This window comes from Leucopleurus acutus (assembly GCF_964270905.1).
Source record: "Leucopleurus acutus genome assembly, chromosome: 9".
Lineage (NCBI taxonomy): Eukaryota > Metazoa > Chordata > Mammalia > Artiodactyla > Delphinidae > Leucopleurus > Leucopleurus acutus.
In genome coordinates this window covers 79,422,220-79,445,802 of record NC_139144.1, presented here as the reverse complement: position 1 = coordinate 79,445,802, position 23,583 = coordinate 79,422,220, and the positions used below count along the sequence as shown (strand labels likewise).

Genomic DNA, 23,583 nt, shown 5'->3' with positions numbered 1-23,583 from the left:
TTCTATTTTATTTGCAAACAATGAGAACCTCAGCCACATATTTCCACAGAGGGATCTGGCCTATTTCCTGAGATTAAATGGCAGCATTTTATTTATTTTTTTAACTAAAATGGATCAAATGTAGAGTTGCTTTTGAGTTTGATAATCAGCATTTACGTTTTCATCAAATTAGCGGTCTGGCCTTTTAGACTTGCCTCCATGAGTTGAAAATTTAATTTTCTTTTACTCATTCATCTCCCAGCTACCTTTGAAAGCCTGGGATAATAATATTTAATCTAGTACTTAGATAATCCTGAAACCACCTTCATGCTTACGTACACAAAAGCTATTATGTAAGTAAAGATGATTGGAATCCTAAAAATTAAAAGAGAGTCTTGAGGTAAAAGTAAAGTTTCTCAAATTATATTTCATACCATGTGAACTTTATAACACAGAATGGTGTTCCCTCTTCAGTAAGAAGTAAAACAAGACAGATGTCAACTCTCCCGCCGTCGCATCGCCACTCAAATGAACTTTAAGGAGCGTACATAATTTTGAAATTAAAAAAAAAACAACCTAGGTATTTGAGTCGTTGAGAATTTTTGACTTTTCCCAAGTTTCTGTGAGATAGTGCAGAAATATTGCCCGACCATGAATAGGAATCATGATTCACTGGCAATATTTCATAGCCCAGCTTCCAGCCTCCAGCCAGTAAGGTCCAGGGCGACAGGCATGGAATTGGCTATTTATCCAAGGAGTCCTGGTTTGTTTTTGTGCAAATATGGTATTATAAACCATAATCTGTATACTAAACATACACAGTCATTGTATTCCGCCTGGGATGCCATTGTTAGAAAACAATTTTCGTGGATAGTTCTAGAAAAGACACATTTCTTTCCTCTTAAAAAAAAAAAGAGAAAAGATGGTACAGAGTGAGGTTATTAAAAGATGACACCTTTGTTGTTTCATAGCCATTTTCGCAACTACCCACAATAAAATTATATGGTTAAGTAGAACTAAATCAATATTGCACCAATAATTTGAACATTAAAGGAAACGAAATGCTTGACTCGTACCTGCAGTTGGTTACTGAGTAAGCCATTCCGTTTGCTCTGCATGTAAGCGTTTGCACTTCCGCTTTTAGCTGCCCGGATCCTGGCCAGTCTGGCTTTCTGTAAGAGAAGAAGAAGCAATGTCCTATTAAGATCTATGACTGGATTTCTTAAAGCACTGAGTGCATTCTTACATAATCCTACTGTCGGCACACATATTTTTAAAAGCATGCCAGCTTCTCACATGTAACTACTGAGAAGTAAACTTTCACCATTGAAGTGCTTTATTTTAGTTAACGTTTATCAGTGAGATGGATGAACTACTTTGGAGTTGGGTTATACGTTTAAGAATTGTAATTAAGTCTTTACAGTAAGATCACGTTATTTCAGTGTTGTTTCTGTCAATTGTATCAAGAGAAAAATAGCAGTATGGCTTATATTTTCACTTATCCCAATCTGAGTTACTTAATGAAATGAAGACCCAGCAAACCAACAGCCAACTTCTTTTCATTTAAACTAATGTTCTTTTAAATTTAGTAACTAAGTTCCAGGAAGCTACTGCCTTTCTTTTTTTTCTTTCCTCCTCTCTTCCCTACCCCGCCCCTCCCCTCTCCTCTCTATTTCTTACCTGCCTCCCTCCCGCTCTCCTTCCTTCCTTCCTCTCTCCCTTCCTTCAGTCCTTCCTTTAAAGAAAACTATTCAGTTGTATCTGCATCCTCAAATATCAAATTCTGTTTTTGCAATTCTTTTGTTAAATTGGCCAGTGTAGACGCTGTACAACATGGGCTCTCTAAAAAAAAAAAAAAATTTACCACTACCCTAAATGTATCCACTTTGTCTACTGGTTGGACTTCTGATATTCTGTTCTACTTTAAAACTGCTGTTGTATATCTGCCCCAGACTGTCATGGTATGAGTCTGGTTTTCATTTCCTGGGAAGCACTATTTTGGTGACCATTCTGTTCGTGTGACACATATAACGAGTGTATGTAAGGAAGAAACTGGAGTGGCTTGGGTAAGAACTTACTTGTAATGACTCCGTCTTTTCCCTTTCTAAACAACCCTGAGGAAGACTATCTCAGTCTCTAGCCCTGGAATCTTCTTTTTAATAAAACAATTTTAATTATCTAGATTTTTTAAATGGAGAATGAATATATACATATGACAAAAATTTTGAGACTACAATAGTACATGAAAAACAAGTAAGTCTCTCTGGACTTACCTACTCCTGTTCTTCAGAGTCAACCACTGGCAATATTTCTAGAGAATCTTACCAGAAGTATTCTAGACATATAAAAGCAAATATATATTCCTATGTATATACGCATACATTTTTACTCAGGAGACTATGCTGCACACTCTTCTGCACTCAGCTGTTTTCATTTAGTACAAGTGGGACTCCTCCCATATCTACATAAAGCCACCTCATTTATTTACGGTTGTGTAATATGCCACTGTACGAATGAGAAGCATCATTTAGCTAGCAGGCCAACCACAATTAACTTTTAAGGCATTTTTTGCTAATACAAGAAATGTTGCCTGCTTGGAACGTCATGATGAGCCGATCTGCAAGACAAATTTCTAGAAGCAGCATTATTCCTGGATCTAAGGGTGTGTGTGTTTGTTTTGTTTGATAGGTTTTACCAAACTTCCCTCCACAGTTGTACCAAGGTGCCCTTTTACCCACACCCACAGCATTTGACAGTAGCACCGAGATGTTGGAAGCTTGCAGAATAGCATTAAGATATCATCTGGCTTCAACCCCGTCCCTTCTCTCTTCCTCTGTGAATTTCTTCTTCGTGTGTGCTGATTCCAGGTTAAAATAAAACTGTACATAGATCATAGTTATAAGTGATGGGAAAAATAGACAAGTTTCGCTCTTGGTTGGCACGATAGTGTTTAGATGACTCAAAATACTGAGATAGTACTAGAGAATGAAGTTGGAAGGTAGAAAATGCTTAACTTCAAGCTGTACGGTGCAGCCAGGATTTCAGAACAGACTCAATAAAACAACGGGAAGTGACAAGCACATTTGGAAATGACTTAGAATTGACGTAATAATTCAGAAATAAGTAATATAAATATACATTGGGTTTCCAGAAAGGGGTATTGTTGAAACTTCAGTCCTAAAGTCTCACTGGGCTCCTGGAACATTCAATGTTCCAGCAAATATATATTTGCCTTTTTTGGTTCCCTTCCTCCCTCAACCTTCCCCTCCTCTTTCTTTCTTTCTTTCTTTTATTTTTTTGCAACCACTGCATGCAATTATATTGCCTATATCATAGTTACTAGTCTCACCTATGTCATTCTCCAAGCATTTAGCCTCAGTATTAGGAAATATTACTTTCTTTCATAAATGAAACATGTACATTACCCAAAAATACTGTCCAACAAAGGAAAATGACATATTTTCCATAATGGAAAACCTACATATTATGGCAACCACTACCACAGAAGTAGTTCTAAGTTTAGGGAAAAAGAAACAGTTGTTTTAGAGACAGAATAGCTATTTAGCTAAGTCATGTACTGTGTTAGAAAAAGAACCTCCCATCTCAGTTTCAGCCACGACTTTTCTTTCATTTTACTACAGTACTATATGACTTAATTGGTTTACTTGGTCTTGTGGCACAGCATGCCAAATGTCTGCTGAATGCTGGCCTTCAACCAGAATACCAGAAATAGTAGATTAAACAATGGAAATAAGTATAAGGCACTAAAATGCAAGACATGGTAATGCTCTCAAGATATATTAAGCTTTGGCTAAGAAGATAATACTCATAAAAAGATAAAAGTCAAAATAAAGTCAAACAGAATTGCCAAACAGAGAATAGAGATAGCAAGTGACGTAAGATTTGGGAGGAAGAGAGAAATGCCTATGAGTTGGGTCTGTCAAGGGGAAGTTACATTGAGGACGCAGGACCCGGGACATAAGATTCAGAAATTTGAAGAGAGTAAGAAAAGAGACCGAATGTCTCCACATTCTGCCATTATATTCTGGTGTGTGTGTGTGTGTGTGTGTGTGTGTGTGTGTGTGTGTGTGTGTGCATGTGTAGAAGAGGATTTTTCTTCAGATACTGAACACTTGCTATTTTAATTGAAAAGAGCAAATGCAGATATGCAAGACTATCTTATTTTAATTGTGTATAAGGTTTTGCTTGAGCTTGGTGCTGTCAATGGGACTAAACATAAACAATTCTGGTCTAAAAAAGCATTTTGTAATATTTATTATTCAGCTTGACTGACACTTTTACTGAATGGACATCTTGCTTGACTGAATCAGCTGGTTATTTTTGCATAACTCTGATATTTGTCAAATCACCCAGTTCCAGATAAATCGAAACTATCTTAGCCTAACGAATGTTTATTGTTTTTTAAAAAATTTCTTGGGAAGGAAAATAGAAAATATCCCTTGATAAGTAACTTATTTATTTCCATATCCACCTTTCTTTCTTAGATGACTATGTTCAGTTTTTGGTCACAGACTATTTACTGGACATATCACATTAGGTTATTATATTTGACTTTCTATATACTAGTAGTCACAATATTAAAATTCATTGCATTATGGCAGAAACTTAGAATACAGGAGATACTTTAAAGATAAAAAATTCATAAATCATGCTTTTCAATTTAGTGTACTTTAAAATATCATATTTATTTATTTTTACATTCTAAATTTATTTAGATAAAAAAGCTTCTAAAACATTCTAAGATTTTCTATATTGATTTGCTTGTTTCAGATGACAAAATTTAAAAAAAGAACAGATATTCTGAAGACTGGTTTATTTGAAAATCAGATTTGTACTTCGAACAGTTTTCATGCAGGTAGCTCTTTTTTTTTTTTGGCATTGAGAAAATGAATGATAGGTGGCTATATTAAAGAAGTTGTTTCTAGACTGGAGATGGATGGATGCTGGAGAGCTATGCTTTTTGTAGGATTTCTGTTATTTTTAAACGATGCACTTGTGTGTACCCAGTAGAGAGACTGTAGTGTGTGGGCAGAGCCACAGCTGTGGTACATGACAAGCCCTGATGGAGGCCAACTGTGGCCAAAATTCCTCCATCTCTGCTTGTGAAAGTGTGGCCTGCCTGAGACTACAACTGCCCAGAGGGTGCCTTGTTTATTGGATTATCAGTTTTATTTATTACTATTCTCTATAATAATTCGTTAAAGGCTTGATACTTGTCCAAAAATGGGGGATTCCATAAAGCAAGAAACTACAAGGCTAAAAGAGTGATTCTTTGCTAAAGGAAGCAGACCTCTGACAATGGATGTCAACAAATTCTCTGGACAACATGCTGTGTGACCACGTTGATTAACCTGAACTTCCCAAAGAGTTACTTTACGAGGTTTTATATTTTATACTGTATGAAGTATAAAGTATACTTTTTGCTTTACTAAAGAGATCAACATTGTTCGAAAGCACGTTTAAAATCCTGTTCTAGAACTACCTACAAAGCCAGTTATGAACTGCACCAAAATCTCTCATGATATTTTAGAGTTATAGCCAATACTGTACATCCACTTTAGTCATGGTTATGAATGCTTTTTTTGATATTAAAAAAATAAATCTATTCTTAAAGGACATGATACAGTATCCATGAAGAATCCTGGAAATCTAGCACCATAGCCTTAAGGAAACTGTAAAAGAGATTTCCATAATTATTCTTAAGTAACAAGGGCCCTGACTCTCAAGGTGATTATTTGGACAAAGAATGGGGAGGGGAAGTGTGCTAACATTTCGTCAGTTTTTCTTTATTTTAACATCTTTATTGGAGTATAATTGCTTTACAATGGTGTGTTCGTTTCTGCTGTATAACAAAGTGAATCAGCTATACATGTACATATATCCCCATATCCCCTCCCTCTTGTAGTCAGTTTTTCTGAGAGGCATCTATCTTAGTGTTCAAGTGTATGAACCTGGAAGCCAGATCCCTGGGACTGAGTGAGAGTTCTCCAATTTTTTAGGTATGCAACCTTAGAATTTCTCAAATCCTGGGTAGTTTAGAATTCTCATCTATGAAATAGGAATAATAATGGTAACTAACTTCTAGACTTGTTGAGAAGACTATATAAATTATTTTAAAAAAAAACCATCAAACCAATACCTGGCACATAGGAAGCCACCAGTAAATGTTAAATCTTGTTAATATTATGATATGCTTATATACATTTACATATAATCTTAATCTTATTGTGATGTAGGTATTGTTTTCCTGCTTTCACAAAGGAGTATGCAACCTGTTTACTCTGAGATCAGTTCACTGATGTGAAGTTCAGAGAAACAGTAAACTGCTGGGCCAAAAATAAAACTCAGCTACTAATGATCAAATTTCTCCTACTTCCTGTGTCAACTATGTTGGACATCCGAGACCTATTTCGGTGCCCTTTAATAGCCCCTGTCTACTGGAAGCAGCTTGATCCCTGATGGACAGAGACTAGATGAATCAGATCAAGAAATCTGATTCTCATAAAATTTGCCAAGAATCTATCTTTGGTTTTACTACTATCATTAGTGCTGTTCACCAAATATTTCTTTCCTTTTGTCTCTGGTTGCACAGGAGGATTGTCTTTCCCTGCCTGTTTTGAAGTTACACACGGCTATGTGACTTACTTTGGTTAAGGCAGTAGAGATGGAAGTGATTTGGCCCACTTGCAGGAGGAGGTTTGAGGAGTCAGTGTGATTCATCGTGTCCTTTCACACCCTGCTTGAATGACTAGAGATGCACATTGTCAAGATGGAGTTCCTATCACCAGACCAATCTGTAGCATGATGAAGAAATACTCCTTGTTGCTTTAAGCCACTAAGATATGAAGGTTCTTTTTTACTATAGTATGATTTAGCTTGTGCTGACTGATGCAACTATCGACCAAATCCAGAACACTGAATAGCCAGTAGGGGATTTTAAAGCTTACTATACAAAATGGGAGACACTAAATCGTGGTTGCACAGAACTGAATACACACCTTCTGTGCTCTCCGTTTGTCTGCTCGTTGATTTTGGTGGTAGATTCGACTGAAGTTGGATACAATCACTGGGACAGGCAGAGCAATGACCAAGACCCCGCTCAGCGAACAGATGGATCCGAAAATCTTCCCTGCTATGGTTTTTGGTACCATGTCACCATACCTTGGGTTAGAGGAAAAAATATATTAAGTCATAGAAAGTTATTTCTATCTGCTACAAATAGTTTTCAGCTTTAACTCAAATGATTTTTTGGACCAATGTATCTCTACTTCATGGCTAAAATATACGTGGCTTAAGACTTCAATAAACTAGACATTAGGAATATCTGAGTATAAAAATTACCTTTCAACTTTGCAGACACTGACTCTAACATTTACAAATTGCTTTGACTGGAAAATATTTTAAGCCAGATGATGTCATGAGAACTGTTTAATTTGTCCTTTATATCGCACGGCACTTTTCTTTACATTTACTTATAGTCAACATTTCCATGCTGAATGTTATAGTCTAGATAACACTCTTTTCCACTTAATTGTTTTCAACATTGGACTGGTTATGAAATTTAAATAGAAAAAGTGGTATATCACATTCCTGTCATCAGATATAATATCTTAAGAAAGTGAACTTTCCAAGGTCCCATTAACCTTCACTTGTGAAATCCAATGGCCATTTCGCCATGATGATCTTACTCAATCTCTTATTTGTATTTGATTGGTTTTCTCTCTCCTTAGAATACTTTCTGTTGGCTTCAACGTTAGCAAATTTCCTTAGTGGCCTTCTACCTCATTGGTTGCTTCTTCTCCATCTTCTTTTCTGGCTCCTTTCCCTTATCTGATTTCTAAATGTTGGAGTAATTTAGGTCTCAGCCTCTTATCTTCTCCGTATAAACCCTCTCCTACGTGATTTTATCCAGTCCCATAGCTTAGAACTATCTACATGCTGCGGATACACTAATTTACATCGACACCCTGATGTCTATCTTGAAAATCAGACAGTGGGTTCTGCTCTGATTATTCCTACCGCTAGATGTTTAAGAACCAATTAAGACTTAAATTAGCCAAAAAGGAACTCTTATTTCCCTAGCTTCCTCCAGCCCCCTCAAATCTGTTCCTCTCATCGTCTACCACCTCTAATTAAACGGAACCACAAACCACCCAGTTGCTCATATATCAACACAGAAAGAGCCACCCATCTTTCGTCCCTGCATCTCATTTCTCAGCTAGTCTTGCTGCCTCTGACCAAACCAAACTATATTCCATCCGGGTTTCTTTCCTCAACCTCCATTTTACAATAATCTAAGCCATCATCATCGCTTCCCAGAGCCATGGATATTGCTTCTTACTTGAACTTTCGTTTCTACATTTACCTCGTTACAATTCATACCAATATAACAGCCAGAGTTATAGTTTTTAAAATGGAGATTGGGCTCTTGCTACTTTGCTTAAACCTTCTAATAAACCTGAAACTAAAATAAATCCAAACTCCTCACTCTTGTCTCCACCCGCTTCCATCCTTTAGTCTCTGGCTATATTTCACGCCATCTTCCACCAGGCTCCCCATCCTCTGGCCACACTGGCCATCTGAATTTCTATCACATGTGCAGCCCCTAGATCATCATTATTCAGGTTGAGACTTCATTGTCTCCATTCCAGAAGGTATTTTCTGGCCATCTTCCCCTTAGTGGTATTCTTTTCCCCCAGTCTTTCTCTATAACACCTTCCCATTTGACTATCTTCACGGTACTTATTAACACATGAAACTTCCTAATTTGTTCATGTGTTTATTCTTTAGCTCCCCACATGCCCTGCTGACATGAGAATATAACCTTGATAAAGCTGGAGCTGTTCTATTTTGTATCTCACTAGCACAAAGCAGGTTCTTAATAAATATTAGTTAAATGAATATATTTTCTCTACCTTATTGATATAGAGTTCTTCTAAGAGTTCATTCCTGGAGAGGGGGTCAAGGAGGAGGTCTTTTTTTTATTGAAATATAAGTGACATATAACATTATATTAGTTTCAAGAAGGAGATCTTCTGATCATAGTATTGCAGAAGTTGCCCAGCTGCACCTCTGGAGCTCCAGCTACTCCCTGCTTGCTTCAGGGCTCCAGGGTGCTCAGCGCACTGAGAATTTAGTCCTTAGAAACAGGGCACAGATACTGGAATCCAGACTTAGGGAGTTTGACAGTACCTGGGGATACACTGTATCTTGAAGGGTGATCTAGGAAACGATCGTTCTAATTAACGTTGTTTTTTGTGAGAACACATTTATATGTCAATATGGAGATGGAAGTTGCAGAAGAATTGGCCCAGGAAAGGCTGCTGAGAGTGACAGCAGGTTGTACTGACTAGCACTTCATTCTGTGACCCCGTTCCAGGCTCTAGTCCTCTGCTTTGAAGGCTCAGTGACTCATTCTTGTCAGTGTTTGATCAGCAGTTGAGCTAATTCACTGTAACTAAAATTCCCACACGGTTCTGGCATCAGAACGACAGTATTAATTTACAGTAAAAGAAAAAAAACAACCCAAGAACTGGAATGCTGCATCCACATGAAACAGGGTCTCTTTCCATAGTCCATCGGGGAAGCTAAATCATAATCTGAAGATTATGTTAGTGAGGAAACAGTCAAAACTAAAGGAAATTACAAGGTGAGCATAAAAGGCTTGAGGTCCTTCTTACCATAAGGATAGGCCAGTGGAAGATCAACTTTTTATACAATGCTGCGCACATGAGCCAATTACCATGTTCACCACAGTTCATGAGTGCCGGCGATAATTTATAAATATCTTCTTTCCTTTTGCACTGACTATGCATGAGCTCTGAAGAAATCTATAACACACATACTCCCCATATGTACATGCATACTTAAAAACAGCTTTTCAAAAAGGAGATTTGATTTTAATGTTTAACAGTTAGGATCTACAAAGTGTCTCTCAAAAAGGAAAGTAAATCAAACTCAACTATTTGTTATAGCCAGAGAAGATAAGCATTAAGTCCATGTATCGATAATTAAAGTAAACCTTTTAAAATAAATTAAATAGCTAAATGAATCCATCATATAGTTTTTCCTGCCTCTTTCTAAGAGATTTTTAAAAATTACTATTTATTAACTACTTTTTGTATTTTAGGCTCACTATGTCATCCAGTGGGCAAGGTCAGCATACTTGTGATTATTAGAAAAAATTAAGGGCTAAACCGAACCCAAAGTTCAGTAAGACTTTAAGAAGAGAGATTGGTAAACTCAGATGGCAGGTGATGGTGGTGATAGGGAGGGGGGTAATCATGCCCTTAGAAAGGCCACGCCTAAAAGAAGAAGGGAGAAAATAGATTCTGAGGGATTCAGTCAAAGGGATTCTGGGCCAACTGATAAAGCAAGTTTCCCTGAGAAAGCAATTTTTGATGAGGTGCCTGGAATTCAACTAGAAAAATAATCACTGTAAATCCTTTTTGAATATAAACAGAGATTATAATTTGAATAAAGCCGAAACTGAACTCATTACTCAGAGGGGGGAAAATGGGTAAAATGAAATATCTCGTTCGTGTTGTAACAAAAGGGGAGAAAGTAAGGATATAAACCAGCTTGCTGAAAGGCAGCAAATTCCCATCTAGAAGGATCCATAAGGGGAAAGAGATAACAGATACAAAAGGGGTGGTTTAATGTCATATAGCCATGCTAATCTGCATCAAATACAGTTATATCTGTTATTTACCTTTGTCATGTTTGTTTTGTAATCCAGATTTCCTTCACAATCAAGAAAGTGAACATCTGAGATGACTGACCAGTACCGCAATGATTACGGTGGGAAGAGGCAGTGAGAGTACAGTGCTCATTGGTGGGAATACCTCTCATCTTTCTACTCTTGGGTGGAAAGACAGATCTTTCACACATTACAGGAAATCAGGATGGTAGCCAAAGCTGAGGGAGATGGTGGAAGTACAAGGGAGAGGAACCAGCAGGATATTAAGGTAGTCCAGGCTGCCCTGGGATCACTCATGCAAGGACAGCCCAAGGCTTCGGTGATTGCAAAGGAGCACCTGCTGCCCCCTTCCATACACCCCTTGGTACTGAATCTACTACCCTCTCTGCTCTTCTCCTTGGCCCCCTGTCCTTATTAAGATTAAACTGCTGTTGATATTTGTAATATTTGAAGCACATTTCATTCATTTGACTCTGTTGGAGAATCATGGAAAATGCGCAGTGTGATTTGTATCTGTTCTTACATTGTCCATTTGGTCTCTCTTCTCACTTGGGAATGACCTTGAGAATCGAAATGGGTAATTTTTACCTGCAAACTTGTAACTGAGCACAGAATCTGCTAGGGATGGGAAATAGCTCTCTGGCAAACCAGGTGCTTTCCTTTGTTCAACAAAGGATCTTTTGACTAGTATTCAAACTCCAACTCGTAGTAAGAAGCAGAATAGCCTTACAGACCTCAGGAATCATATCTCTGAAATTCAGTGGAGGAAAGGCGTAGCATAGAAAACTTCATAATGCGAAGTGACACTTATCGTGGCCAAATGATCATTTTAAAGTTTACGTATTGCCTGCAGTACTGCCATCTTTTAATGATTATTCTTATCCTAGGCAACTCGTTTGCTGGTTGGTATTTTATTTTTTATTTATCATATAAAAACACACCTCACTATTCCCAACTCTTTATTCTTAAATTTATGCTAAGCCCAGCAGTATTATATATTCTATTCTTGTTTTCTTCAGAATTTAATATTATGCCTCAAGTCTTCAAAAATCTATTTTCCAAAAAGAGTTACACTAGAAAATTACGTAGATGTGGTTTTGTTTCCACAGAAACATCTTTTTCTATATTTAAATGAAATTGATTCAAAGAGTATGAGGGGCCTCTAAAGTCAAATAAGATAAACTTTGAATTCTTAAAATTTAGAAGAAAACAGTAGAGAGGATAGCATGATATAAAAGAAAAACTACCAATTAGTTTTACGTAATGAAAAATGAGTAGACTTGAGCTTTGTTAATGGAAGGGAAGCTTTCCCCATACTTCTACTTTCCTCTGCTTCTTCTAACTTGTCCTTCTTTCTCCCACATTCACCATATAGAGTCACTCCAGTTTCTTTCTGCTCCTTTTTCACCCTGAACATCTGCCAAACTTTATGTTTATTGCTCCCTTTCCTCCTTACATCAGTTAAAAGGTACAATATGGAGGTGTCATTCACATAAAAATGTTAATTCTAAACGTGTACTTACTGCCCCAAAATACTTGGTTAAAATTACATATTTTGCCATACGTTAAAGATCATATTGAGTGGAGGACCAATTTCTCAGGAAGAGTTTCAATTGTTGATTCTAGAAGATTTTAATCTCTAGTATTATCCAAAAGTTTCATGCTAAGTACTTGAATTCTGGCATGCATTCAATGCCCAAAAGTGGTAAATCTGGTTAATTCAGACAATCAGATAGAATGAATATATCATCTATCTATCAGTCTAACTATCCATCTTCCCAGTTTATCAAGTAATACTGAAATAGGATAGAAAGTCTAAATAATTTTTAAGCATAATACGGTGTCAACCAAATTTTACTAATATCTACTCAAATTTTCCATTTTTGGCATGTCTCCAGAAATCATATGGCTAAAAACATTTAGATCTCCAATGGAGAACAATTTCCTTGACTGTTTTAACACAGTGTGAACACAATACTTCTAGCTTCTTAGTCCTATTCACACAGTTCTATTTTTTCTTCTCTTTTTATTTGAAGAGTATAAACGTAGGCTCATTGGATAAAGGAGAAATGTTATATAAGGCAAACCTCCCCAGCTAAGGCATGACTTTCCATCTGTGAAACTATTTCCCATGGATACCAAGAAAGAAAACAAAACCCAGGAATTTTATGAATAATTATAAAGGTAGAAAAGATCTTCGTATAACAGGAAGGAAATGCTGATTTGAAAATAAACCTTGATGCTTACTGTAATTCAATCTCTTGCTCTCCCTTTTTCTTTTTTACAATGAAAAAGTCTTAAATTGCTAGGTATAAGGGACAGAGTGAATGGATTCTGTGCAGTTGCACTGAAGTCCAGGACATCCTGTACGTTGTATCCAGCAGGTGCTAGTTCAATAAATACTATATTTCGGCTACTACATTAGTACTAAAAAAACCCCAACAACTTTGTATGGAACATAAATCAGGATTTGGGGGTAGAAGTATTTGAAAACTAGGTATCCACTATGATTATGATATGTTTACATGCTCCCTCAACCCCATACACAATTCATAAGTTGAAATCCTGATGCCCCCTGTGATGATGTTAGGAGGCGGTGGGGTCCGGGGGGTGGCCTTTGGGAGATGATTAGGTCATGAGGGTGGAGCGCTCGTGAACGGGCTTCATGCTTTTGTAAAAAGAGACCCAACAAAGCTCCCTAGCCCCTTCTGGCACGTGAAGGCACACAGAGAAGGGCCGTCTGTGAACCAGGAAATGGGCCTCACCCGCCACCACACAGCACCTGCTGGCGCCATAACCTTGGACTTCTCGGCCTCCAGGACTCTGAGAAATACATTTTTGTTGCTTATAAACTACCTAATCTGTGAAATTTTGTTATAACAGTCCAAATGGACTAAGACATCTAATTAAATAATTAGATAAAAGTAAGTGATATGTATAATAACATCCTGGTAAAGGCACTTAGCTGATTGTGTGTTTGTTTGTGTGTGTGTGTGTGTGTGTGTGTTTTAATTACTGATTTTGCATTTGAATATTTCTCCTAGACCTGACTGCTAGTCAGAGAAGTCTGAGAAATAATTTCTTCTGACGTGGAAGCTGGATCACTTCTCAACTAATAATTCTACCCCTTAGGGTCTCAGTAGCTATGTTAGTCATGAATTTTTCTGCCATCAACTTAGTATTCTAGAAGGATCACAGTTTGATGGATAATTTTTATAGTAGCTGCAATGTGTGCAAATAGCAAACAGCTTTTTTAAAAGTGTTGCTATATGACACCTGCTTATGGTACAGAACTTGTTTGCCAGAGGGGCCCTGGTATTACTTTGACACGGTAAAATCAATGTTTGCCTAAAAAGCTGCCTTGATTTTGTTTCCACCTCTTTTCCTGCAGGATCAGTCACTATACTATCCTAGCTGTGTGGAAAATTTGACCATTGTTTTTGATTATCTAACATATATAGTTATTTAGAGTATTCTCTGTCTTCTCCTGTTTCTTTAAATCTAAACCAAATTTTGAGCTATTTTTTTTTTTTTTTTTTGTGGTACGCGGGCCTCTCACTGTTGTGGCCTCTCCCGTTGCGGAGCACAGGCTCCGGACGCGCAGGCTCAGCGGCCATGGCTCACGGGCCCAGCCGCTCTGCGGCACGTGGGATCCTCCCGGACCGGGTCACGAACCCGTGTCCCCTGCATCGGGAGGCTGACTCTCAACCACTGCGCCACCAGGGAAGCCCCTTGAACTAATTTTTTTAAGTGTATTTTTTGTTTTTACTTTTTCCACTGTTCACAACATTAATAATCTTAGCATCTACTAAATGAAAGGGGCAGCTAGAGTAAGCCCTTATTCCCATAATTAGAGGTTCCTAGCCAGAAGTCCATGGATTCTTAAGGAATTCGTGAGTAAAATCCAGGTGGGTCAGGGAACTCTATGATAGTTTCTGTCTTCACAGGCATTTTCCTGAAGGTTGTCAGACCTTTCATAAAATTATTGAAAGTGTAATAGTCAAAATAATGTTTAAAATGTATAGTTTGAATATTTAAGGACATATCACTTTGTCAGTATAAACAGTTTGAACACACTGCACAAAGGAAATGCTGTGAAAATCCCAGCATTATTTTACAACTGCAGAAATACCAAATGCCCACTAGGGGGCATAAAAACCTAAATGAAAGTTTGGAAATCAGCATCTCTTGGTTTTCACAAGCTGAGGGAGAGAGAGAGAGAACTATTTCCAGAAAATTGCCTGTACTGATTCCTTATCTTTGCCTACACACATTCAATATTTAGGCTATATTTTGGGCATCTTATTCCTCTGGAAAGCTGAACAGGACAAAACCTCACCAATGTCATAGATTATCTATGTTTAGGGTGTTTCCAAAAAGAGGGAACAGAATTCTGACAGCATTTTCTATTTCTTGTAGAAAGATACGTACATTTCTGTAATGTGAAATATCACTGAAGCATTATTTTCAGTAAGGAGCCCTTTAACCGAGGCTTTTAGTGTAAAAAATTAGGGGGAATTAAAGGATTGGGTTTGTGTATAGAAAAGGGGAAAACTGAGGAAAGGACAGATTCTTTCGGCACATTTACTCCCATTTGTACACTAAGCTCTCAACACAAGATTTCAGGGGCTCACTAACGGTTCCTCCAGCTTGTGCCCTTTTCAAACACAAATTCTTTTCTGTCTTCTATTTTTTCTCTTGATTTTAGCCTACTAAATGATCAAATGAGACTTTGAAGGCTGCAAATAAACCATACGACCCTGACCCAATATCCTAATAAAACATTCTTTACCCAAATAAATATCATCAGTAAAAGCCTTTATAGTCTTCTTTAAAGAATGCTTTGTTATTTTCAAAGTATTCTTGTCAGAGCCCCCATTCTCACATTTACTTTATTCTTCGTTTTTAAAAAAGTTATGAAAATATATGTACAATTGATTATTGTGAGGCATGCATATTAAAAACAAAACCACCCTGGAGCTGGCTTTCCCAGCTGTGGGACCACCGGAAATACTTTCCCTTGCTCTTGGATCCTAGTCTTTGTTGCCTGAAGCTATCCTTTCACCCTCACATATCTTAGAGTCTGATCATGTCATTCTCTTGCATGAAAGCCTTCATTGTCTCTCCATCACCTGCAGGAAAAAGCGCCAGCTTCTTAGCATGATTCACACAGCTCTTCATGACTTGGCCCCCAGCTTCCACTGCTCACCCCCATACCCCTCACGCTCTAACTGGAGCAAATAACTTTCTATTACTGAAATGTACTACATCCCTCCACTCCTCTATGTCTTTGTATACACTTTCGTTCTAGAATACTCTCCTTTGCATAAATCGTTTGGGTGAACTAATTTACTGTGACAAAGATCAGGCATCAGTTCTTTTTTTTTTTTTAAAGGCATTGGTTCTTATTTGAAGAACTTCTTGACAATTTTCTCTCTGTCCAGTAAGAGTAAAGCCTCCTTCTTCAATGCCTCCCATGCTGCTTGCAACTAATAGAGCACAATTAGTTTTCTTACAGGTCTTTTTTTTTTTTTTTGAGGTACGCGGGCCTCTCACTGTTGTGGCCTCTCCGGTTGCGGAGCACAAGCTCTGGACGCACAGGCTCAGCGGCCATGGCTCACGGGCCCAGCCACTCCACAACATGTGGGATCTTCCCGGACCGGGGCACGAACCTGTGTCTCCTGCATCGGCAGGCGGACTCTCAGCCACTGCGCCACCAGGGAAGCCCTTACAGGTCTTTTTTCTCCCACTAAACTAGGAGGTCCAGGAGGTCAAGGATCACATCACCATAATAAACCCAAGTCTAGCACACACCTTGTCCAAGTGCTGAGCAAATAGTTGAAACTCAATAAATGTTTACTGCTTAAATAAATCCTGCAGGGAGAGGTTTGATGGTAAACAATAAATATGGGAGGGAGTGAAGGAGAGTACACATTTCCTGCTCTTTTTCTCTTGATCAGATTTCCTTTTCTTCTCCACACCCAGCACCATCTCATCTCCTCAATTTGTCTAAATTCCTGTTCGGATACTTAGATGATATGCCCAGAATAACCCAGTTCTACACTGTCAATTAACCTTACTTTTTATACCCAGAGAAATTATTTTTAACCTACATGATTTAAAATGAACAGAGAAGCCAAGAGACCTGACACTTTTCAGTTCCAACCGGCTTTCCATTGTCACATGCTTAACCAACATGTATCCGGCCGGAATTTCAAAATACAAATCCCTTCAAATTTGACAGGTTTTGCAATCCTCAAGTGCCCAACAATCTGAACACATATGACTCATGCTTCTCTGAATCTCACATATCATCCTGGGAAATGGCTAAGTCCTTCCACATCTCTCTAGTCTTCTCGAGGATGCTGCTAATATTAGATAGTGAGCATCAGCAATTCTCTGAAAATGTCATTGTCTGGTACCCATTTTTTTTTAACAAAGTCCTTTCTGGTTATGCCCTGGGAGTATATTGGAGGAGATATGCTTATCTTCCACCAGAAGAAAGTTAATCCGTCTAGCAAGTCAAGGTCCCTGCAAATACCTGGTCATCTTGGCTCTGGGCTGATGGTACCAATTTCCATATTCTTGTGTGTTCAGGTTTTGCATCCCAAGGGGTTTCATCTTCAACGGTCAGAGCTGCTCTCACACTGGGAACTTTCTTCAGTTACCTGCTGCAGCTGTCCTTTGAAAGGTAACTCTGTGGGAGGAAGCTCCCCACTGTTCCTGGTTCTAAGTCACTGCTGCTGCACTGTGGGCTGTCACCCAGGGAGCCAAATCCCAGTGCCATTTTGACAGTTCTGCTCATAAGTCTGTGTTCTTATAACCAGCCACTGATCTCCTCTGCTAACACCACCAAAATTATTCATTGTTTACAATGCATTCAGACTCTGAAGTGCCTTTACCACTGGAAGAAGGAGGAGTTGGTCCCCAGGATTTTGCCTGCAGCGCCAGTCTTAGAGGAGAATTCAGTTGGGCTAAATAAAAGCATGAAGTGGAGATGTTTATCATGAAAGTTTTAATTTTTTTTTCCACCTGAGTTTACACAGTCTAAAAACCTGTTAGCTGTTATAGGCCTCATGAGACCTTTAAGATGTCTTCAAGTATTTACCTATTTTATTTTGAACTGTACTTTAAAAAATAGTTACGGATTATCCAGTAATAACCTAACACATCTCGTTCCTAATTCCACCCAGGAAGGCTTGATAATTTTGCCTCCTATTACCTACTCTTTAAATTTTACAAAAAGGAACGCACGCAATTCTAATTGTACTGGAGATAAGACTTGCTTGTCTTGCAGGCAATTAGGTTCTGACTTGGCAGCAGCAGTGTCTGACGGAAAAGGTGGCACAGCAAACACAAGTTGTGTCATTTCTGTAGATCTAGAGGCTGTGAAGTCCAAGGTCAAGATGTTGACACATTTAGTGTCTGGTGAGAACCCACCTCCTAGTTCACTGATGGCTGTCCTTTTGCATGTCCTCACATGGCAGCAGGAGGGAGGGAGCTATCTGGGGACACTAATCCTACGCATGAGGGCTCCACCCTCATGACCTAATCACCTCCCAAAGGCCCCACCTCCAAATACCACCACAGTGAGTGTTAGAATTTAAATGAATTTTGGGGGGGCACATTCTGTCTATAGCGTGATCTAGTGGCAGTTCCATGAATGGCCTGGCACCCCTCACTCAGCTGACCATCCTGGGCAGGTGCTGGGCTGCTCCTGTCTTGTAGTGAAGGTGAGAATCCAGTTTGGAGCTCACTAGCACCGAACAGTTTCTCACGAGGCATACAGCCAGGTCAGATGTCTGCCTTGTAACCTCCCTATCTATGCATCATTCTGCCCAGTCACTGACCAGGAAAGTCACTTCTTTCCTGTTAAAAATTCCAAAATTCTTTAAGCAAAAATAATTTAATATGATTATGCCTCATGCAGATAGTCACAGCTGTTTAAATATAATAGGAAGTGAGATTGGAGAAGCTGTGGTTTAACCTCCCAAAGACAGCCAGGCATTTCCACTAAAATTCTGGTCTTCAATTTAACCTAGAAAGTTTCTATATCCTTAAACAAACTCTGTTTCTGATGAGAATCCAAGGGCCTATATTTACATTAAAGATGCTTTTGGAGAACAATTCTATTCTGTTCAGTGTGAGACAAAGTTATTTTCTAAAATTGAATGAAGATACTATATTCATTTTGTGTTTAGATTCTTTCACCTCTTCTTAGGAGATTAAAGCATCGATTGAATGATCATTTTTTCTATTACCTATGTAAGTTAAGGCATATCCTGATAAACATAAATGAAGAGGGTCTTAAATAAATACATGTCTCTACCTCTATAGTCCTAACTGGTAAGATTCCTATATGAAAATTCTCCTGTGATAGGATCTAGCTTCAAAAATTTACAATGAAACAAAAAGGTGCACCCGTTAAAACATAAACCAACTAAAAAGAAACTTCTATAAAACATTATTTTCCTGAAGTTTTATTTTAAGGAAAAAGAGGAAACAAATTATGTAAAAATAAGTTGAAACTAGAAATTAAAATTTAAAAAAATTCCAGAATATATCTCACATTCCAAGCACACTAATACTTTCTTACATCTTTTTGTATGTTCCTATGTACTTAATTTTTCTGGAAATGAGGTTAGATTATAGGCACAATACCTTACTTTTAAAATAGTATTGTTTGTATTCAAGGTCTAAGCAGGAAAACAGAAAGGACCTCAAGTATTTACAACAGAATGGACTTAATGAAGGGAATTCTTTTTGGGGGTGGCGGGGGCGGGGTGGAGGTGGATTTGCTGAGACAGGACTGGAGTCTAACCCAGGGGGTCACAGCAGCCCGAAGGCATTCCACCATGAGGTTGCAGGGGCAAAGGAGGAGGAAGCTTGCTGAGCTCAAGGGCAGAGACCCTGATGGAAGCTGGGTCCTTACCAGGCCTTTGGGAAGGAAGAAGAGCCACTGAAAAGGGTTAACTGCTGCCTTAGAAGATGCAGAGAAGGAAACCTGGTTCCTCCTCCATCCCCTTCCAATCCCCCTTTGGCCTGCCTGGCAAAAACTCAGCTCACAAGCCAGCCTGGGAAATGCAGACCACTAGGGTGTAGCTAGTAAAAGGCATGATCCAACTGGAACCCAGGGCTTTTTCCCCCCAAAGCAGGTCTCTGCCCACTTCACCACAGCTCACTGCTAAGGTCCGTTCTGATTCCAAGATGTTATGACCCAGACGCAGAGCTGTTATTTGGTTGATTGACTCCAGAGCTCCCCTAAAAAGCAGCAAATTACATTTTACCAGAATTAGAATCCTGGTAGTGAGACTGATAGGAACTCTCTGGGTAGCAGTGCCATGTGTCATGCCATCTTATTTTTGGAAACATCACAAGCACATCAGGCTTCTTACCCTAAGGACTAAGGGACAGCTGGACCTTCTTCTAGGGCAGGCTTGAGGTATTTCAGCTTCTATCAAATATGTGTGTTTCAATCCATCGTAAATTGAGAATAAGCTGAAGAACCAAAATATCTGTTTTGACGGAGTGAGAAAAAAAATGCCAAACATAAAGCAATCTTATAAAGATGTCCAATTAGATCAGATGACTGGAAAATGTTCTACTTGTATGAAATTGGGCACAATGTGTAATAAAAGCTGGTCCCTTGTGGCTTCCAAGTCTTGTGGTAAGTGCTGACAAGAGGCTCTTAATTAGAATAAATCATTTCAGAGTTTGTATCCTTCAACAGATCATTGAGAATGCCATTAGTAATAAATTAAAGCATATTTGAAGGGCAGGTGAATAGATGTGAAACCAAATTACTTTCCAAAATGAATAGAGTTCCACAATTAGTTTAGTTGCTTGTCAGCCTCTTTGTTGCAGAAGTATCTGCTTTGGTTGTTGTTATTTTTGTTGTTGTTTTTTATTCTAGTAATGAAAGTCTATAGCTACACATGTCAGGGCCTAGCTGTTAGTTATAAATTTAAGTACAGAAAATATATTCTTATGTTTAAAGGAAAATATAAGATTGTGGATGAGGGTTTTGGCAATAAAATAATAAAAGATGTCTGCTTTAAATTAAAAAGTACATAGTGGTCCCCTTATAGATGTCAATAACATGGAAAGCTGGAATACTCTTAAAATTTGACAACTTGATGTTTCTACCACTAATGAGAGTTTATAATAACTGTTTATTTACGGCTGTACAGTAAAGCCTTTACAACACAGGGCCTTAACCTCTAAAAGCAGTCACTATGTGATCAATGGTGCTTGATTTTTCACTATGAGAAAATGAGGCTGAAACCTGAAACGGCAGAAGTAACATTTCTTGAAACATTTGCTTGTGGTTTTATACATACAAATAAAATTGTCTGCTTGGATAAAAGCACCTGAAGTGCTTTTTACTTAAAGTAGTGAACTTCCACATATAAAAAAGAAAAAATAAGTTAATGAAAAAAGCTAAAAGCAAATATTCCTCTTAAATACATTTTCTTCCTTTCTTTTCTCTCTCCCTTTCTTACTCAAAAATTTATCTAGTTCCTATAGTGAGTGAGGTACTTCGATACTGATAATAAATTCAACACTTGGTTTTTTTTTTCTTCCCCAAAGATCTCACGGTTAAGGAAGGAAGTTAGAGCAATAAACAAACAATTGAACTCTCATTATCTCAGGTTTCTAAATACTTACGTATATTTTCTCTTACCTTCAAGATGCCTAAGGTTATTGTTTGCATTGAGCTCTATCTGATCTAACTTCTGCTGGAAACATCGTTAATTATCTTGTTTAGACCTCTACTATTCACACTAAGGAGGAACGCCCTAATGGTTTACTCTCTTCAACCCTAAGTGAATCTCCTTTCCTCATTCTCAATTGTTTCTGAACTATTTTTAAATGAGAGGTAAATAATGTCATTAGGTTGCCTATGTTGTTCCTAACATGCTCATTCAGAGCACTCTTTCTGTAAAGGGCAAGATGGTGATATTTTAGGCTTTGCAGGACATATGGCTTCTGTCACAACTACTCAACTTTGTTGTTGTAGTGCAAAAACAGGCCTAGATAATCCGTAAATGAATGAGGGTAACTATAATCCAATAAAAATTTGTGCCCATAAATAAAAACTTTATTTATGGGCCCTGCAATTTGAATTTCACATAATTCTATGTGTCAAGAAATATTCTTCTTCTTTTGATTTTCTTCCCCTAACCATTTAAATATGTAAATGCTCTCCTAAAATCCCAAGTGGTACAAAAACAGGAGATGGGTTGTACTGGACGTGTGGGTCGTATTTTATCAACCTCTGACTTAGAGGGGCCATTCTTTGTGTAATCAACTCACTGCGGAAAGGTTAAGTGTTGTTTTCCTGTAGAAGAGTTTGAAACCATTCAACTAAATGTTTCCTCAATACTGTTAGACATATTTCTTCAAACATTTTATAATTCTTTTTTTTTTTTTTTTTTTTTACGCGGGCCTCTCACTGTTGTGGCCTCTCGCGTTGCAGAGCACAGGCTCCGGACGCGCAGGCTCAGCAGCCATGGCTCACGGGCCCAGCCGCTCCGCGGCATGTGGGATCTTCCCGGACCGGGGCACAAACCTGTGTCCCCTGCATCGGCAGGCGGACTCCCAACCACTGCGCCACCAGGGAAGCCCCCATTTTGTAATTTTTGACTCTAAAAATGTACTTTGTGGAGGGAAGAGAGTAGCGGAACCTCTGTATCCCAGCTCATCTGCTCCTTTCCCATCACAACCCCCTCCATCACTACTGGTGTCAGTGAGTGTAAAGCAGATGAAAGGGGAAACAGGTTGATTGTTGGCTTGCTGTCTACTCTTTCTTTTCTTTCTTGGCCGCACCGCATGGCTTGTGGGATCCTAGTTCCCCGACTAGGGATTGAACCTGGGTCCATGGCAATGAAAGCCCAAGTCTTAACCACTGGACTGCCAGGGAATTCCTGCTGTCTACTCTTTACATAATATTGCTACAGAGGGTGGGAGGAGGATGTACTATATTCCAAAACCTCTGCTAAGTGTGGGAAGGCAGAGCTAAAAGCAGCAGTCCTTGTCCTTAGTGACTTCTAGTAGGGAGAGAGCCTGCACAGGAAATAACAAGTGACTACCACCATAATAGAAATAACTGGGGAATTCCTCGGGAGTTGAGTGTACTTGGGAAATACTTCCACAAGTATTTGGAAAGGAGGCAGATTGGAACTGAGTCCAGAAGAATAAAAAGGAGTGAGCCAAAGAATCAAAAGAAAGGATACGTTGTTAAGAGGCTCCCAGGCAACTCCTAGCAGCAGGGATGGTCTTCTGAGGAGGTGGAATAAGTCCCTCCTCTGATGATGCTGAGATACCTTCCTGACAACTTCCTGTCTCTCATGCTCTTTGAATTACTTAAATTCCAAGATGAGCAACCTATTCTGCCTAAGAATTCTTCTCTTTGCTAAAGTACAACTATTCTCGAGAGTGCTAACACATTAAGCCTTTGAACTCATTTGTATCTCTTTGGGATTAAATTTATATATCAAATTGTTTCTTGAAGGCAGATTTTAATGGGGAAAGAAAGGTTCAAAGAAGGAAATAGGGCCCAGCAATGAAGCCTGCAGCACTGAAGTCCAAATTTGGCTTGTTTGAAAGTTCTACCCAGGGCTGGTTGTGTCTAGAAAAAGCTTTTTTCGTGAACTGACTTTTAAAGGGGCATTTGTTTGTCTAGCAGGAGTGAAGGGAACCAGCCATCATGCCTTAGAGACCCTGTGTTGATCTTTGCAGACAAACCACTAAATAGGACTTGACTGCTACACAATGGAGGATTAATCCTCCCTTCTGCATAAGCCTACAGTGGGCGTGTCAACATGCACTTATGAAACCTTGCTCTGTGCAAAGAAGAGAGCGGAGAACCCAATAAGCCAATT

General features: G+C 38.6%; 1 protein-coding gene across 1 annotated transcript in view; it reads right to left on the bottom strand.

The window, feature by feature from the left end:
- KCND2 (potassium voltage-gated channel subfamily D member 2) overlaps positions 1 to 23,583 on the bottom strand; it is a gene marked incomplete at both ends in the record, with an annotated part of 466,944 nt that overhangs the window by 5,108 nt on the left and 438,253 nt on the right. The window contains 2 exons of the mRNA XM_082845995.1: positions 1,056 to 1,151; positions 6,999 to 7,161. Coding sequence (XP_082702121.1) covers positions 1,056 to 1,151; positions 6,999 to 7,161 — 259 coding nt within the window. The remainder of the gene's footprint in view (positions 1 to 1,055; positions 1,152 to 6,998; positions 7,162 to 23,583) is intronic.